This window comes from Psammomys obesus, unplaced genomic scaffold, assembly GCF_907164565.1.
Source record: "Psammomys obesus unplaced genomic scaffold, mPsaObe1.curated_primary_1811, whole genome shotgun sequence".
In the NCBI taxonomy this organism is placed as follows: domain Eukaryota; kingdom Metazoa; phylum Chordata; class Mammalia; order Rodentia; family Muridae; genus Psammomys; species Psammomys obesus.
In genome coordinates, this window is record NW_026585504.1 from 2,275,032 (window position 1) to 2,294,650 (window position 19,619).

The 19,619-nt window shown below is 40.1% G+C and overlaps 1 protein-coding gene across 4 annotated transcripts in view; it reads left to right on the top strand.

Moving 5' to 3' along the window:
• The window catches only part of Hao1 (hydroxyacid oxidase 1), a 51,974-nt gene that overhangs the window by 8,597 nt on the left and 23,758 nt on the right, over window positions 1-19,619 (top strand). For all 4 annotated transcript variants that reach the window (XM_055605425.1, XM_055605551.1, XM_055605464.1 and 1 more), the window contains exon 3: window positions 17,084-17,339. In XM_055605425.1, coding sequence (XP_055461400.1) covers window positions 17,084-17,339 — 256 coding nt within the window. The remainder of the gene's footprint in view (window positions 1-17,083; window positions 17,340-19,619) is intronic.

Genomic DNA, 19,619 nt, shown 5'->3' on the forward strand with positions numbered 1-19,619 from the left:
CCATCTGACCCATAGCATCTCAGGTTGGAACACCGATGTATACCAAGCAGCTTCCTCATGGGCCCCAGCATTCCTCAGGGTTTCGTCTGTGTTCTCATGAACATCTATGCTGTGTTGTTCTAGTTAATATTAGAGTTAATCTTTTAAATTAATGGTCATCAATTCAGGGCAAAGACTGTTGGTTGGTCTGTGCATGTGGGCATGGTCTGTGAATTTGGCCATGGCTTGTGAGTTTGGGTGTGGGCTAGTGAGTTTCTTTGGCAGGAGAAGGAAGGACCCTCAAGCTGACACTGCCAGTGGCTTGGGTATTTGAACTCATTCCTTCTGTCTTTCTCCACCCTAAACATTGCATTTTGTGCTTGTTCACAGAAGTCTGCTGTGGGCTGGGTTGGCAGTGTTCAGGGTTTCTTGGCTTATGATCACAGCTACTGATGAACAGACCCCAGTTCTCTATGATCCAGAGCACACAGAATGTTCTGATTCTGCCGTTCAGTGAGACGGAGGCACAGCTTGCCACAGAAATTGCTACTGATCAACACTCTTTTCTCTCTTTTCTTTATCACCCCCTTTCCACTAACTCACTTTGGGATTCTTCATAGCTGTAAGATCTTGTCCAATCTTCCTGACACTATTGGCTTCTGGAGAAATGTACACTGACATGATAGCTCGGCGAAGGATGTAGTTAGCCACAAGAAAATTTAAGCAAGAACGGAGCCGCATTCATGTTTAGGAGATTACTCTCAGTCACAGGACTAAGAATGTATTAAGTTGTTTCTTCCATCATTCCTAAGAAGAATTAAAAACTATAAGTCTGATCCTTTAAAATATTGTAAAATCTGTTCAAGTTATTATGGATGTTTTTGTCAACTTCATAATTAACTGGCCCCTAAATTTTGTATTTCTCTGGAAACAAACTATTTGCAAAGAAAGGAAGTTGGTTCCAAGTTCAAAAGAGAGAGGTTAGTTCAGGACAGAATGTGTCCATCAACCTGACCAATGAGAATAAATGATGATCATTCATGCCCCCAGGGAATGTCTGACCTGTGTAATTATTTTGTTCTCTTGACAGTTCTGGAAATTGCCATAGCATCATAGTCTCACATTCCCCGTGTGATTTCCAGAATCTTCCCAGAATCTGACTCAAAGGCCCTTTGTCTTCCTTTGTCTTGTCCTATCACTACTGTGGGCACAAGTAGCTATGATCTAGTCCCATGTTTTTCCACTGCTTGACGGCTGTAGAATGAGCTACATATTTGTGTTTAATTTTGAAATGCAATGTCAATGCATACAGGGTTGCTGGATAGAACTAACTCTGGGCCCCTTCACATTTTAATGACCAGCGGGTGACTTGATGTAACGGGGAGATTTACGTTTGCATTCTAGACATTCTAGTGTAGAGATAAAATAAGTGCCAGAAAACTGACAGTTCAGGGCATGCCACTCCTTTCTCCCTGCAGCCCCAGGTTCCCCAATCTTCCTCTTGCATACATAACCTCTTCCACAAAGGCACACTCTATCCATATCTTACCATAATGAAAATTAGTTTCTGCACTAAATGCTTTTATCTTATATTTTATGCGAGGTACTCAAAAATTACCTTTAAGGGTTAAGCTTGAAATGTTTTCTCCACAGAGTACAGGAGGTAACCCAAGAACAGTCTACGCTCATGGTGAAGGCAGTGTGATTGCTTGTTGCATCCCAAAGGGGGCAGCCAAGTCCTTGTTTTAGCTGACTCTTCCTGAGCGAGTGAGAGGCTGCCAGAACTGACTGTCTTAAAATGAAGCCAGAAATCTAAACTTTAATGTACAATTTCTTGTTTTTATACGTTGGGAAATAAATCAAAATTCTCTAAAATGCTATTTGGGGCAACAGCGTGTGGGCCAAAGCAAATACTTTTGTGGGTTGTAGCTGTCCCCGGGCTGCTGAGCGGCAACATCTGATCCATGTGGAAAGTCACCACTAACTGGTTTTGCTTCTTGTGGCAGGTCATTTTCACTCTCTAGGATTACTGTTTTTCACTGATAAAGGCAGCTGCTTAAGCAAGGCCAGTGGCTTGCATACTGTGTCACAAGTGGTTTGGGGCTGTTCTGAAGGACCTTAGAGACATAGCCATCACTGAGCATGCGTGCTATTCAAAAGAACGTTCTTTAAGAAAAGCTTTCCACTGTTAAAAGACACGCGATGGAAAAACACGTCAATGAGAAAACTGCAGAACAAAATCAGCTCAGCTTGGTGGCACATGTCTGCAACCTCAGGACCCAGAGTTCAGGGAGGAGGGGTGGGTGGTCCGCAGCAGTTAGGGCCACATAGAAAACAAAATACTAACAACACCAAAAGACCCAAGAAGCAGAACCAGAGAAAACAGACCACAAAAATCCAGGAAAATCCCAAAGAAGAGTAAATGATCTTTACACTTTAAAAAATGGTTTTAATTTTCACCAACTACCAAAGATGGTTCAAAGTATATAGCTGCCCTTATATGTTTTCCTGGGATGTCTTCTTCTTCTTCTTCTTCTTCTTCTTCTTCTTCTTCTTCTTATTATTATTATTATTATTATTATTATTATTATTATTATTATTATTATTATTGTGTTTTATGGAGACAGAGAGCTTGGACAGGGAGTGCCTGTGTGCACTTGCTCTCTTTTCTCACACTGCACTCCTGGGATATAGGACTGGGGTGGGAGCATATTCATCTTTGGAACTTGCTGAAGACACAATTAAGTATGTGGTAAATATTTCAGAAATTCAGAAAATGATACTTCAAAAGCTGTGGAAAGATAACCAACATTTATTGAGCATTTGGTGTGTTTCCAATTTTAAAATTTATTATCTCATCTACTCTTTAACACTATCCTAACCCAAATCCCTAAGGAAATCCTTAACCCTGTTAATGTGGAAATGGAGGATGGTGACATTATACATGCTGCTCAATGTTATTATTCAGTTAGTTGATGTTGAGTAAAAATATCCTGGTCAACTACTGATAGTACCCAAATATTAATTGCAGCAAGAGGCCCAAGGCAAGCCCTGTGTGATAGTCTAGGAATATTAATAAAAAACACATCATGCTTTGATCATCTCCCCCTGAAGGGGGAGCAACCTTACCAGGCCAGAGAGGAAGGCAATGGAGCCACTCCTGATGAGACCTGATAGACTAGGATCAGAGGGAAGGGGAGGAAGACCTCCCCGATCAGTGGACTGGGGGAGGGGCATGGGATGAGATGAGGGAGGGAGGGTGGGATTGGGAGGGAATGAGGAAGGGAGCTACAGGGAGGATAAAAAGTAAATAAACTGTAATTAATAAAAATAAAAATACAGAAATTAAAAAAAAAAAACCCACAGCATGTTTTACCCTTTAGATTTTGAGAAAAAGAAATGAAGCAAAGAAAGTGAAATTCATTAGGAAATAGATGGAGGCACATGTAAGGAGTCCTGAATTTCACATCAACAGAAACTACAGTTTCTAAAACTCTTATCAAGTGGAGCGATGTGGCTGGGAAACATCCTGGACTTTTTATGCATTATGCTGTGACTAAAAGATTTGCTGCCGAACATTATTTAATTAATATCTTAACAACTAGAAGTTGTTCTTATATTTAATGAATATATTTATGTCTATAAATGAGAGACTGTAACTGGCTCCCACCCCACCTTTTTGTTGTTGTTGTCCTTGTCCTTATTCTTCAAAGAAGAAACCACTTCTGTATTTCACATATGAAAGGCATTAACAGTGATCATGAGTCTTACTAGCTGATAAAATAGTGCTATAGTTAGATTTGGTTTCTGTCTTGCAAGATGGGTAGACCACTCTGATTTTTCTCTCTCTCTCTCTTTCTCTCTTTTTGTTATTGTTGTGAGCCTGTTAACAGCTGAGCTGAGTCTCTTAAGCCCCAAGTCTGATTCCTCAAGTGCTTGCTGTTGTGTTACAGGCATTACCAGAGAAGCTGTCCCTTTGTACGCATAGTGGCCATAATGGAACTGTACTCCATCTTCTATGGAGTCGCCTATGCCTATGTATTCACTTTAAAAGATGAGAAATTATATGAGAAATGATAAATGTTTATCCTTGTGTTTCTAGCTTGTTATGTAGACAATAGCCACAGGAGGGAGTGCTGGGATTGCATATAGAGAAAATCGCTGCTGTCTAATGCAATCCAGAAATGCCCGGCATATTAGCAAATTCTTATTAAACTGTCAAAAAAAGTTTTTAAAGAAATCTTAGCTGCTGGATGTAATTAGAGGCTACCACACAGGGTTTGATGGGCCATAAAACCATTAAATCTGAACACTTTCTTTTTGAGCCTGAAACATTCCACAGTGAAGTTTGGGTAGCCGTGACTGCCTACCTATTGTGGTGCAGGTGGAAACAGGTAGCGCAAAGAGTATCCAGAGAAGCACAGTGGAGGAGAACACTCTAGCTGTTGAATTTTCCGGATTTTTCTGAGTCTACGTGATCAACCTTCACATTGACTGAAAACATTCAACAGGAAAGCATTGTCATGTCCTTTGCTTCCAACGCAAACGATACAGCTCTGAAAGTTTTGTTGATTTATCTACTTACATGTCACTCTAGGTGACCAATGAGATATCTATTCCAACATTCCTACTAAGAAAAGAACCTCATCGTTCTCAGTCTTTCTGAACCCAGGCAAAGCTGTGGGCTTGTTCTAAAAGACCTTTTGACCCTTCCTAAGGTGGAGGGCATTCTCTGTGCTGCCTACAATGCTTGTATTTTATATCTCTGCTATCACTCCTCAAAATGGACCTGCAGGATTATTCCCGTTATCATTTGACAGTGGAGAAGGGGACACATGGGCAAGGACTAGTGAGTGGAGGACCGCAGGGGTCAACCTAGGCATGTCTCTGAGCTCTGACTTACCTCACTGTACTAAAGACCAACTTAAAATGGTATGATATTAAGGGCTGTGCACCAAAAGCCAAGCAACAGAGTAGCTTTGTGGAAAGCATGTGATTGCCTTTGTGACTTATGATTGGACATTTGATTGTGACGGTAAGTAATTGGGTGTAGTGTGTCCCAACACTGAGGGATCTAAGCTGTGGGAGTTGACTGAAGTCGCCAGGTATAACCTTGATTATCACCTAAGTCATCATTAGGAAGTGTCTCACTACCAAAGGACCTCTTCCTCGTTAGCTGCCAGTTACATCAGGACTGGACTAGTCAGTCAGTACAGAGGACCGACCGGCTGGTGAGGTGATGTTTTACTGTGTATCAGCATTGTGCTCTAGTGATGGGCTGAAGCAAGACAGGGAGGGCAAAGGTGCCCCAGGGACTGATGGGTCCTTACAAGCACTTCTGTATGTTGACAAAACAACCAAACAAGCAAAAAGTTAAAAAAAAACCTCAATGTACACTGGCAGGCTAGTATGATCTTTGAAGCTGTAGCGCTTCAATTCAGAGAACAACTTGTGTTAAAGGAATTGCAAAACTAAGCCTATTTTTCTCACCTTTGTTTAGAGTACTTAAATTGGTTAAAGTCCTTAGAGGATAAGTTAAGGTTTTCTTGACCATTTCTAAATAGATCAAACATAATTTACACTTCACTTAGTTAATTTCTTCAGAACTTTATTTTTCTAGAGAAGCCTAATATTACTTTCAGAGGCTTTGGCAACAGCGTTCATCATGTCTTTAGTCCCTGCGTGATGAAAGGCTGACACACGCAATGGTCATTAAGGTGTACACTTATGCAAGTACTTCAGCATGTCAGGCCTTGAATTTAGAACACACAGTGGCTTGGTGCTCTGTCACTGCATATTTTCCCCATTACACAAGTACTTCCTGTGCAGATGACAAAATTCGTTTTTCTAACAAAATTGTTTTCAGCACAGATGTTTTGGTGACTAAGTTTTGTAGGAGCACTTTAATCAAATGCATCTTAAAACTTTTGGATCTTTTGAACAAATTAAACATTTTCTTCCCTTCTCTTTTTTTTCTTTTAAAAACATAACTTTGGAAACTCAAGTTTCTTTTCCTGAGAAGAAAGATAATGCTCAAATAAAGCATTTGAAATCAGGATATTTTAAATTGCTCAATTGTTGGGCCCCAGTCCATGTATGGGATGGTCTGTCATGAGTGAATGTTTCAAAGAGAGGTCATCATTTCTCTGCTGTGGCTGTCGATGGACATCTTTAGGTCTACCTTAGTTTTTTCATGTCAAGCACTGCATGATGAGCTTTCGTTTCATTTCATCACTCAGCAACCTACTCATACGACTCCTGGCCTTGGCATTAAGCATTTGGAAGCTATTTTACAATTGGTAAGTTGTAATTCCCCTGATTTGGGTAGCCACACTTCCTCCTTTTCCATCTTTGGACATTTAAATTTAAATTCATCTGTTAGTGAATCCTTCTAATCTGAAGTCTACGAAGCCAAGCAAACCATGGATAGACCAGCTTGTGAGATACATTTGGTGATGGTTAAATCAACTTAGGATAGTCTCTCTAATGCAGTTTAACTCCTTGATGCAAAACCAATGAGTATGGGAGCAAATATAGCATATGACCTGTGCCCCTCCCAGTGGGCACCAACAGAAACAGAGGTGTCACCAGGATGACGTCAGCAACTGCTGAGCCATGTGAGAGTTAATGCCCACTCTGTCACCCCTGGTCAGTGTTTCTCCCATTTTCTTGGAGTTCTACCTAAATACATCCCATCAACATGGATGAGGCCTTCAGAAAAATAATACATGCCATTTTGTTCTCAAAGGAAGGTTGGTGGTCATCAGCCTTGACAACACTCAGCAACTTTGAAAAAAAAAAGTAGAACTCAGGTCTCATTCCAGGACAGTCAGACAAAATCTAAAGTTCATCAACATCTGTGTGGCACCTGTAGACTTCAAGCCTTAGAAAGACAGACAAAGCCTGCAATGAAAGCTCTGTACACTTTCCCAAAGGAATGAATTAAGTCTTCTAATATTAAGCCATTAGATGCAGTGTGGAAGTCATTCCCTTCTAAAGAGCCTCCAGGTCTTCCAAGTACCTGCTGACTAAGGATGAACATGTGAAATGACACAGCAACTCTAGAACATGAGAGAGATGCATTCAGAGTCCCTTGTCATTGAAGACTTGGCATGAGTGGGCTTGGGACCCAAAGTTTTATAATACATAGGAAACAATATACATATGTGTAAATCTAAAAGGGATTCCCTTTTAGATTCTCCTTTGGAGGAGCTCTCTTTTCTGCCTAAATCCAGATGAACTTCCTGGAGAAATGAAGTTCTGAGGGAATTGTATAGAGCCTTTCCCACACTCAGAAGACTATAGGTTAAACAAAACCTTGCAGTGGAAGGTCTTTCAGAATCTCTCTTTTTAAAAGATTTACTTTTATGTGTTTATTTATTCATTGTGTGTGTTGGCATTTTACTTGCATGCACAGCTGTATGAGGGTGTCAGATTTCGAAGTAGCAGGAGTTGTGAGCTGGGGGTGCTGGGAATTAAACCCAGGTTCTTGGGAAGAGCAGCCAGTGCTCTCAAGCAATGAGCCATCTCTCCAGCCCCTGACTCCTAAGCTGTAAAATGAGAATGATATCTGCGCTGTTACTCCAAGATTTTCACACCCACATTACCTTTGATGAAAAGGAAAACTTTTCATTAAAACTTGAAACAAAGAAACCTGCCCCAAATCCAGGGGCACAAATGGCACTGCTCAGCCTTAAGGCAGCCCTTGCCAGGCATGCTGTTTTTTGAGCGATTAACTTGTGCTGGTATAAGCTGCTATATGTTGAACTTTAAACCTGCATGAGCCCTAGAAGTAGCTCAATCCTTATGTAGCCAATTACAGATTCCACAGGGTAAGGATGTAGTTAAGCTTCGCTGCCTGGTGGCCTCCTGGGGCAGAGCCATCCTGCTTACCTCATGTATAGGCCGTCCTAGTGTACCTGATTTAACTTTAACAAGGCACTTTATTTGGGTGGGTCTGAGAGGAGTTTTCCACATAAGAGGGCGCTGCTCCTGTCATTCCACAGCCCGGGATGCAGGGGTTCTGCTTGCTACTGAGCTGAGTTGCTCATATGCTTGAATATCAGCCCCTCCTCAGGTGTGCAGTATGCCCAGGCTTTCTTCGGTCCATGGATAATCTCTTCTCTTGCTGACTGTTTTCTCTAGTGAGACATGGCAGGTCAGTGAAATCCCTTAAAAACTAAAAAGTAAAATTACAACATGATCCAGTAAACCCACTTTTGAGTAAATATTTAAGGGAATTGAAATTGGTATGCTCTCTCTCACTCTCTCTCTTGATATATATATATATATATATATATATATACACACACATATATACATGTGTACATATATATGTATTTGTATTCTGTTCATTTCAGTATTATTCACAATAACCAATGTGGAAGAACCTAAGATCCATTAATGGATAAACAATTAAAGCAATCTGTTGCATATAAGAAACACACCTAAGTCACAAAGATAGACATTACCTGAGGCTAAAGGGTTGGAAGACAGCTTTCCAAGCAAATGGACCCAAGAAGCAAGCAGGAGGAGCCATTCTAATATCTAATAAAATAGACTTTCAACCAAAATTAATCAAAAGAGATGGGGAAGGACACTTCATACTCATCAAGGGAAAATTCCACCAGGAAGACATCACAATCCTGAACATATATGCCCCAAATAAAAGGGCACCCACATTTACAAAAGAAACATTGATAAAACTTAAACCACACATAGACCATACATTAATAGTGGGAGAATTCAACACCCCACTCTCAACAAAAGACAGGTCAACAAAACAGAAATTAAACAAAGAAACCATGTCTCTAACAGAGGTCATGGATCAAATGGACCTAACAGACATTTACAGAACCTTACACCCAAACACAAAAGAATTTACCTTCTTCTGAAGACCTCATGGAACCTTCTCCAAACTAGACCATATAGTGGGTCACAAAGCAAACCTCAAAAGATATAAGAAGATTGAAATAATCCCTTGTATCCTCTCTGATCACCATGGAATAAAGCTGGGCCTCAAAAACAACAGAAATAGCAAAAAGCCTATACACACATGGAAATTGAACAACTTGCTATGAAATGACAGCTGGGTCAGGGAAGAAATAAAGAAAGGAATTAAAGTCTTCCTAGAATTCAATGAAAATGAAGACACAACATAACCAAACTTATGGGACACAATGACATCAGTGCTAAGAGGAAAGTTCATAGCACTAAGTGCCTTCAAGAAGAAATTAGAGACAGCTCATTCACGCAACTTAATGGCTCACCTGAAAACCCTAGAAAAAGAAGAAGCATACACACTAAAAATGAAAACAGCTGGAAATAATCAAACTCAGGGCTGAAATCAATCAATTAGAAACAAATAAAACAATTCAAAGAATCAATGAAACCAAGAGCTGGTTCTTTGAGAAAATCAACAAGATGGACAAACCCTTAGCCAAGCTAACTAAAAGGCAGAGAGACACCATCCAAATCAACAAAATCAGAAATGAAAAGGGGGACATAACTACAGACACCCAGGAAATACAAACGATCATTAGGACTTATTTCAAAAGTCTATATGCCACAAAATTTGAAAATCTAAATGAAATGGACAATTTTCTTGATCAAAATCCATCAATGTGTTCCACCATATTAACAAACTGAAATTAAAAAAAAAACATGATAATCTCATTAGATGCTGAAAAAGCATTTGACAAAATTCAACATCCATTCATGTTTAAAGTATTGGAGAGATCAGGGATATAAGGCACATATCTAAACATAGTAAAGGCAATAAACACAAACCTATAGCCAACATCAAACTAAACGGAGAGAAAATTAAAGAAATCCCACTGAAATCAGGGACAAGACAAGGCTGCCCACTCTCTCCATATCTCTTCAACATAGTTTTGGAAGTCCTTGCTAGAGCAATAAGACAGTTGAAGGAGAACAAGGGGATACAAATTGGAAAGGACGAAGTCAAATTATCACTATTGCAAATGATATGATAGTGTACCTGAGTGACCCCAAAAACTCTACCAGGGAACTCCTACAGCCAATAAACACCTTCAGGAAAGTGGCCAGATACAAAATTAATTAAAAAAAAAACCAGTAGCCCTCTTGTATACAAAAGACAAAATGGCTGAGAAAGAAATTAGGGAAACAACACCCTTCACTATAGTCACAAATGACATAAAGTACTTTGGTGTAACCCTAACCAAGCAAGTCAAAGACTTGTATGAAAAAATTTCAAGTTTCTGAAGAAAGAATTAGAAGAAGATATCAGAAGATGAAAAGACCTCCCATGCTCATGGCTTGGCAGGATTAACAGAGTAAAAATGGCCATCTTACCAAAAGCAATCTACAGATTCAATGAAATTCCCATCAAATTATCAACACAATTTTTTATAGACCTGGAAAGAAAAATTCTCAACTTCATATGGAATAACAAGAAAGCCAGAATTTCTAAAAACAATCCTCTACAATAAAAGATCTTCTGGAGGTATCTCCATCCCTGATCTTAAGCTGTACTATAGAGCAACAGTAATAAAAACTGCCTGGTACTGGCATAAAACAGAATGGTGGATCAATGGAACCGAATAGAAGACCCAGAAATAAACCACACACTTATGGACACCTGATATTTGACAAAGATGCCAAAACCATACAATGGAAAAAAGATAGCATCTTCAACAAATGGTGCTGGTCCAACTGCATGTCTACATGTAGAAAAATGAAAATAGATCCATACTTATCACCCTGTACAAAACTAAAGTCCAAGTGGATCAAAGACCTCAACATAAAACCAGACACATTAAATCAGTTAGAAGAAAAAGTGGGGAATACCCTAGAACTCATTGGTACAGGAGAGAACTTCCTGAACAGAACACCAACAGCACAGGCTCTAAGAGCAACAATCAATAAATGGAACCTTATGAAACTGAAAAGCTTCTGTAAAGCCAAGGACACCGTCATCAAAACAAAACGACTGCCTACAGATTGGGAAAGAATCTTCACCAACCCTTTTTCTGACAGAGGGCTAATATCCAGTATATATAAAGAACAAAAGAAGCTGAAAAGCAGCAAACCAAGTAATCCAATTAAAAAATGGGAAACAGAGCTAAACAGAGAATTCTCTGTAGAGGAATATAGAATGGCAGAGAAACACTTAATGAAATGCTCAATACCATTAGTCATCAGGGAAATGCAAATCAAAACGACCCTGAGATTTCACCTTACACCCATCAGAATGACCAAGATCAAAAACTCAAGTGACAACACATGCTGGAGAGGTTGTGGAGAAAGGGGAACCCTTCTCCACTGCTGGTGGAAATGTAAACTCATACAACCACTCTGGAAATCAATCTGGCGCTTTCTCAGACAACTAATAGTACTTCCTCAAGATCCAGCTATACCAAAAGAGGGTCAAGTACACAATAAGGACATTTGCTCAACCATGTTTGTAGCAGCTTTATTTGCAATAGCCAGAAGCTGGAAACAGCCCAGATGCCCCTCAACTGAAGAATGGATGCAGAAATTGTGGTACATATACACAATGGAATATTACTCTGTAATGAAAAATAAGGAAATCATGAAATTTGCAGGTAAATGGTGGGACCTGGAAAGGATCATCCTGAGTGAGCTGTCCCAGAAGCAGAAAGATACACACGGTATATGCTCACTCATAGACATGTAATATAGGATAAACCTACTAAAATCTGTACATCTAAAGAAACTAATCAAGAGAGAGGACCCTGACTAAAATGTTCAATCCCCATCCCGAAAGGAAAGAGAAAGGACATCAGAAGAAGAAGAAAACATGAAACAAGGTAAAACCTGCCCCAGAGGGCCTCTGAAAGGCTCTGCCCTGCAGAATATCAAAGCAGATGCTGAGACTTATGGCCAACTGTTGGGCAATGTGCATGGAATCTTATGTAAGAAGTGGGAAACAGTAAGATCTGGAGAGGACAAGAACTCCACAAGGAGAGCAACAGAACCAGAAAATTTGAACACAGGGGTCTTCCCAGAGACTCATGCTCCAACCAAGTACCATGCATGAAGATAACCTAGAACCCCTGCACTAATGTAGCCCATGGCAGTTTAGTGTCCAAGTGGGTTACATAGTAATGGGAAGAGGGACTGCCTCTGACATGAACTGCTTGGCCTGCTCTTTGATCACCTCCCCCTGAGGGGGGGAGCAGCCTTACCAGGCCACAGAAGATGACAGTGCAGCCATTCCTGATGAGATCTGATAGACTAAGTTCAGAAGGAAGGAGAGGAGGACCTCCCCTATCAGTGGACTTGGGGAGGGGCATGCGTGAAGAAGGGGGTGGGAAGGTGGGAATCGGGAGGTAGAGGCTTAAGGAGGGATACAAAGTGAATAAAGTGTAATTAATAAAAACAAAAATAAAAAATCTGTTAATGGATAAACAATTAAAGGAAATATGGTGTTGATGCATAATGGAACATTATGGAGTTTGAGAGTGGAGGGACTGAGCCTGTGGTTGGGGGAAGAGGATGGAAAAAGGAAGATGTCAATCAAAGTCTAGGGTGATGTAAGAGAAACGAGAAGCTAGGGTTCAGGGATGAGAATGGGGAACAGTAGGTGTCAATCAAAGCCTTGTTTAAATTAGAGAAATAGCTGATAAGAAGCTATGTGCTGCACAAAACCACACTGAGTAATGGTGTATCATATATTTCAGAATATGCTGAAAGAATAGGACTTTAAAACTTTTTTAGTGCTTTGGGTTGCACTCAGAGTCTTGTACTCTACTGAGCTCTACACCCAGCCCTGAAGAATAGAATTTTGATGCTTTCATCACAAAATTAGCTACATATGTTAACTAGCATAATTGAATATCTTTTACAATGTGCAAAACACTCATAGACATAAAACAAAAATAATAAGTAAATCTTTAAAATAAAAGTTTAGCTGGGCATGGGCCATACATCTGAAATGCCAGCACTTAGGTGGTAGCAATAAGGGGGCTCTTGTTCAAGGCCAGTGTAAAATACACGCCAAGTTCCAGGTGAGGCTGGACTGCGCAAGGAGACCAAGGAAACAACTTTATGCCAGTAGTTCAGGGTTCTGTTATTGAAGTTTACCTTCAGGATGATAAATGAGGCAGAAACAATAAGAAAACATTGTCAAGATGTCACATGGGATCTTGGAGGTGTGTTCTCCTGGATATGTTGTTTTAAATTTATTATTATTATTGCTATTATTGTGTGTTTACCCATGCCATGGTGTGTGTGTGTGTGTGTGTGTGTGTGTGTGTGTGTGTGTGCGTGTGTGTAAGGTCAGAGGGTAACTTTTTGTAGTTGGTTTTGTCTTCCCACTTTTATGTGAGTTCTGAGGATTGGACTCAGGTCATGAGGCTTGCCTGGCAAGCATTCTATATGTAAATCCCCTCAATGGCTCTGCCTCTGTTGTCTTTAGGGTGTGTTGACTACCATGAATATTCAACATTGGGACAGCATTAGAAACCTTCGCCCCTGGAAAGAGCGCCTGGAAAGGCTGTGCTTTCATAGCAACAGTGCCTTGGGTAGGAGCTCTGTTTGGCAGACTTTGTGAAAATTCAAAGTCACCTAGCAGCCCAGTGATGTACAGCCACAATCTGGGAATAGAGAGGAGCGCTGAAGCCTGTCCTTTTTAGAATGTAGTCTAACAGTCCTAACCTTTAAGAGTGGGAAGTCACAGTTTTGGACTTCACAAGGAGATTCAAAACCAGTTGGGAATAAAAGGATGGGCATCTCTGTGTGTGCAAAACAAAAGAGGCTTTTTCTGACAAGAGCCTTTGGGACAAACAAGCAAAATTAAAAAAAAAAATGTTATCCTTATCTCCAAAACCTCCCTGCGAACTAGAAGGTTTTCCCTTTATTACTTAGGTGAAGGTGATATATAAAATTCTTAGTACCTAGCACAGTAACAGGTCTTAACCCATTAAAAGTGATGCTTAGATGCTGATCTCTTGCACTGTAACAGGTGTGGATGCTCCAAGGAACCACCAGTGAGGGGAGGACCTGACGGCATGATGAAATACCCTGGTTCATTTGAAGGAAACTAAACTCAGCTTTTCTGAGTGCTGAAAAACACACATGTGCAATCACATTTGTTTACATTTCAATATTTGGATTATGAATATCAAGCTGGCATGCACGGATCAGCCATTCTCAGATCTGGTGTTACTTGAATAGACACATTTCAGTTCTAGCTCTAAATGAGCTTTGTAAAATTTCAAATTCCTTTACTTTAAGGAAAAAAAAATATGTTGAAAAGTGACTTATATAATCCATCAATGATTTTCTTTGGGCACAGCAAGTGATCATAAGTGGCTAGGAATCAGAGTGATCAGCAGTGTTTGTTTAGAAAGCATGGAACCTCCTAAGATTTCTCCCATGCTTTTTCCTGGTTGTACTAGCTTTGCCTCAATGCATCACACTCAGATTCTGATAGTCCTTCTGCTCCCAGAAGGCTCTTAGAAAATCACTAGCAACTGTTAACAGAGACAATGGCAACTTGGAATTTATGGTCTTCACCTTCGAATTTCAGCCTTATGATTTTAGTTGTTGAAAAATGAACATGGTGGTTGGGGCCATTGCTCAGTGACAACATTCTGGACTAGCATGCCCTGCATTTGATCCCCAGTACTGGAGGGAAAACTAAGTTACAAGACATTAGAGGAGGACAGGTGTCTCCAGAACAGGCCTTGGCCACCGAAGTCTCTAAGGACATCTGTAGTAGAGTGATTGTGTAAGGTGCTTGAGAATGTGGACACACTGAGCAAATCAGAAGGTTTGGTGTGGGAATGATTGCCGAATTCCTTTTAACATTGTCACAGCTCTATGGAATGTCTATAGATGGTTTAATATGCTAAGGAAAGTCCTTGAAGATTTCCATATTGCAGCTGGTGGAGCTGTAATTGAGTTACATGCTAACTTCATGAAAGTTCTTAGTTACTTGAATGTCCCCTCTGTGCTGAAATACTTTTATCTGGGCTTGGTTACCAGAGACTCTCATATACACCAGTCCTAGACAAATGGATACATTGAACTGTTGTTATCTTTGCTGTCCAACTCAGCATGATCTTAGTTAGATCACATCTTCAGGACATGACTTCTTTGTGGTAAAGTGATGGCTAGAACGTTCTGACTCAAGCACTTAGAGCCCTTTGGTGTTGTTTCCACATTGTTAAACTTAATGAAAATCAGACAAGAACCAGATGTATTATTACTTACTAAAATGCATTTCTTAGGGGCAGTGATTTTTAAGCCATGAGAACCTATTATATAAATTCTCAAATGAGATCCTGGGATGAACACTATCTCAAAGGCATGATATTCTTCATCTCACATATTTTCTTTGAGATGTAGATAGCATCAGAGATATTGGAAAAGTAATGTGCATGTTCCAAAAAACAAATCCATTTTAAAAGCACTTGAACTTACACTACTATCAGCTGCTGATGCTACTTTTTGGTGTCTAAGTGAGGTCCACCATAGGTGGCAGCAGCATAGTCAGGAAGAGTCAAACCTTTGGAGACTGACAGGGCCCCCAAGTAAGAAACTGTAGGTAGGACCATGAGGCCAACTTCTGTAAGTTCATCAGGAGACTTGGTTGTTGGCTAAAGTTTGAGCATGGAAGGTTTTGAACCTGTTGGAGAAACTTCATAAGCACCATCTCACTTGATTCCCATTATCATTCTGGGAGTGTAACTTGGACAAACACACTCATTCCCTTTTGACACAAGGTGACCATTCAGATGAGAGGAATGTCAAGGGATTCCACAGACAGCGTTAGATACTTAAGCTTTATTTCTTGGAATTTTCTGTATAGCATGCAAACATCAAATCAGCCTTTCTTCTACTAAATAACTCATACTATTAAGAAGGACAGTAACTCATACTGTCACCAATGTTTTTCTGTCTTCCAAGGCAATTTTCTCACTAATGGCGCTACTTTGCTCAAAAGGATGAATCTGCTTTTGATATCTAGTGCACATGTTTTTAAAAAGGGGGCACAAAGTAGAATGTGTCTTAGTAAACACTTTTAAAAAGATATTTAAAAATGTAAAAAGGAAGGAAAACTTGAACTCATCATGGTTTATAACTTATGAATGTTAAGTTTATTTAGATAAGTTATAATCTGTACAAATATGACATCATGGCATACATGTTGTTTTTGGACTTTTCTCTTTAATCTATCTGTACTTATCTATCTATACCTGTATATATAATATATATATATATACATACATATATATTGAATGTATGTATATGTCTATAAATATTTTATAATTTTATAATATTTTATAATGTTTTATAATTATAATAACAGCTAGAGTTCTCCAGAGAGATGATGGGATCTATCTCCCAATACAGATAACAGTATTATCTATCTATCTATCTATCTATCTATCTATCTATCTATCTATCTATCTACTGCTATTTATGATAGAGACCTATTTTTGCAACTTGGATTACATAATTATGGAGACACTTAAACCCCAAATCTGCAGGGTAGGCAGAAGGCTGGTGACTTGAGGAAGGTGGTATGAAAGTCATGTTCAACAGCAGTCAGCTTATAGAATTTCCTTTTCTTTCCTGGGAGAGATTAGTCACATTTTAAGTCCTTGACAGATTAATTGAGGCTGGACAACAGCAGGCTATCTGCTCTGCTCAATTCTGCTATTACTTTTAATGTTAATTTCAACTAAAAATACCATGAGGATAACATCCAGATTCATTTGACCGAATATCTGGGCACCATGGTCTAGAAAAGCTGACACATAAAATTAACCTTCACAACCGTGTTATCCTGAATGGCTGTATGTATTTCATTTTATGTCTTAATTACATACACTATAACTAGTACCCTAAGATGGTTGCTCTCAGTAATTTCATCTTCAGCTTTAACAATCCTTCGTTATTTACTTATTCATCTCCAAAATATGTAATAAACATAGAGTTAAAATCAATGCATGTTTTATATATTTATTTTTAAAAATTTGAGTTCATGCTGACAGGTTGCATTTGCAGACGCCTTTCCCCTTTGAATGGAACACCAGTCCAAGAGAGGAGTTGTGTGATGTCTACCTTGACTTTCTCCTTTCCGTCACAGCCTGTCAGACCATGGGAACCGGTATGATGCTCAGTTCCTGGGCTACTTCCTCAATAGAAGAAGTGGCAGAGGCTGGGCCTGAGGCTCTGCGCTGGATGCAGCTGTACATCTACAAAGACCGTGAGGTCAGCAGACAGCTGGTGAAGCGAGCTGAGCAGATGGGATACAAGGCCATATTTGTGACTGTGGACACCCCTTACCTGGGCAACCGCTTTGATGATGTGCGGAACAGGTTCAAGCTGCCGCCACAACTCAGGTAACTATGACAAGACTTAAAGTGGGGTTCCTCATTCCCTTTCATGGGCCACCCCCAGAAGCTGCTTTTTACTTTTTATTTTAGTTTACAAGTGGATACCATAGAGAAATATATCTCCATAGAGGCATTGACTGTAGAGACATTAATCTTATGGTTAAAAGGATCTCACTGGAAATGACAGGCTCTGTGTTTTAGAGAAAGCCACTGCCACATTTCTGCATAATCTCTAGCCAGATGCTGCTTGGGGATATCACACATTTGAGCTATTACAACAGGAAGAATTAGTATATTATTGTAAAATGTAGAATACTTTGTTACCAGAGTGCATTAAGGTTTGGAGAAGTATGAAATAGCATACACATAGCTTTGTATAGGTCACAGTTGTTGTTTCTTTTGTGTGTGTGTGTGTGTGTGTGTGTGTGTGTGTGTGTTCCTGGTACCCCGTTTCTTTGTAGAAATCAAAGACTCACATTTGTGTTTTAATTTTTGTTGATGTAGGAGCAGCTAGGGCTAGGAAGATGGAAAAAAGGGCAAAAATATGGAGGTAAAAGATGCCATGCTTTTGATCCTTCATCTTCTACTTCATTCTGTTTCTCTTTCATGTGGATCATCCATGGATGAAGATTCATTAATTCACTTACTCACCCATGTTGGGAAAAACCATACATCAAAAAATCTAAAATTGAACTATAATGATTTCATCGAGCCATTCAGCCTTTTATTAACTCTGAAATGTTCTTTCCCTTGTAGCATTTCAGGAACTTGAATCAAAGCCAGGACCACAGTGGAGCTTGGTGATGAAGGACTTCAGGTTTCTTCAGCATAGGCATTTTTCTCCATTGTTTTCTCTTTCCATGTTTTATGCCCAAACAGCCTCTTCTGTATTTTTCATACCAGTTGTGATAGATGGGTGATTTTCCTGGGGGCTGTACACAGAAGACATCAAACCTTTGCCCTAGCAAAGGTTTTGTGTTGGGTGACTATGGGTGTCTTCCAGGGACTGTATAACTTTCCACAGGAGCCACTGCTCACTCTGTCTACATTTTGTTTGTGTTTGGAATAACTAGAGCTTGAAAGACAGAAGAAAGATAAAAAAATAAAGGAAGTCACATGAAAGCATCCTCTGTTTCCCTTCTGAAAGAATTAAAAATGAACAGATGTAAAGCTCAAGTCAGTTCCCCGTAAAGAAAACAGATCACTGGAAAGGGGCCTTTAAATGCACTGTGGACAAAGTACGCAGCTTTGTGTAGGGACCACAAGATTGTCCTTTGCCATAGCCACGAATATGCTCGAGAGACTTTCAAGTCTCACACATAAGATTTTGCTGCTGTGCTGTATGTCAACTGGTAATTAGTGGGAATGCTTGTCACTTCCAGACAGGTTTGTGGCACCTCTCCTAAGCAAATGAAAGAGTTGGTAGTAAAGCTGGACCACAGGTTCGATACTACCCTACTATGTAAAGAGCAAACTATTTCTAACTTCTCAATATGCAATTTGCACTCACCTTTTCTTTATTTTGGCAGTTTCTCTTCTCTCTCTCTCTCTCTCTCTCTCTCTCTCTCTCTGTGTGTGTGTGTGTGTGTGTATACTTTCTAAAATAATTAGTTTCACGCTGTCACAGTTTTCCTACATGAAACTCTCTATATTTCCCTTTGGTCGTTTGTAAAGAAATGTCCCTTTTCCTCTTTTCCTAATGACATCGTTCTTAAAATCAGAGATGGTAATAGAACCATGGAATTTGCGTTATACTTCCTGCTCTGGGTAGCAGACTCGTAGGTATCTAGTCCTGTGGGCAGGACGACACTGTTGTGTATCCTGGCTGGGACCCTTGCTTCTCTACGCAGGGTGACTGCATGATGAACCACAGGCTTGACCCCTCCCCCCCTTTTCTTTGCCCCTGGACTTCTGCCCGGTTGATGTGGCGAGCCATGGAACAAAGACCCCTTTCAGCTGTGAGTGTTCACAGGAATGGCCCCGGGCTTCCAGCTTGTTACAGCTCTGTTCTGAAGATGATCAAATCAGCACATCCAGGTTATGGGGAGCACGGAAACACTCCTTCCCAGCCACACACTGGCCACGCTGGTGGGGCTCGTCCCAACCAGATCAGACAGCCAGTGGCTTCTGCTCAGCAGCACCTCAGTGGCCCACACTCCATTAGAAAACAGAACACACAAACTGGAATTCAAGCCTTCATTCACCTCCGCCCCCTAAACTTCATCTGTGAACAGCTCGATATGAAATCATTTTCTTTTTGCACTGACCTGACTCATAGAAGGTGAA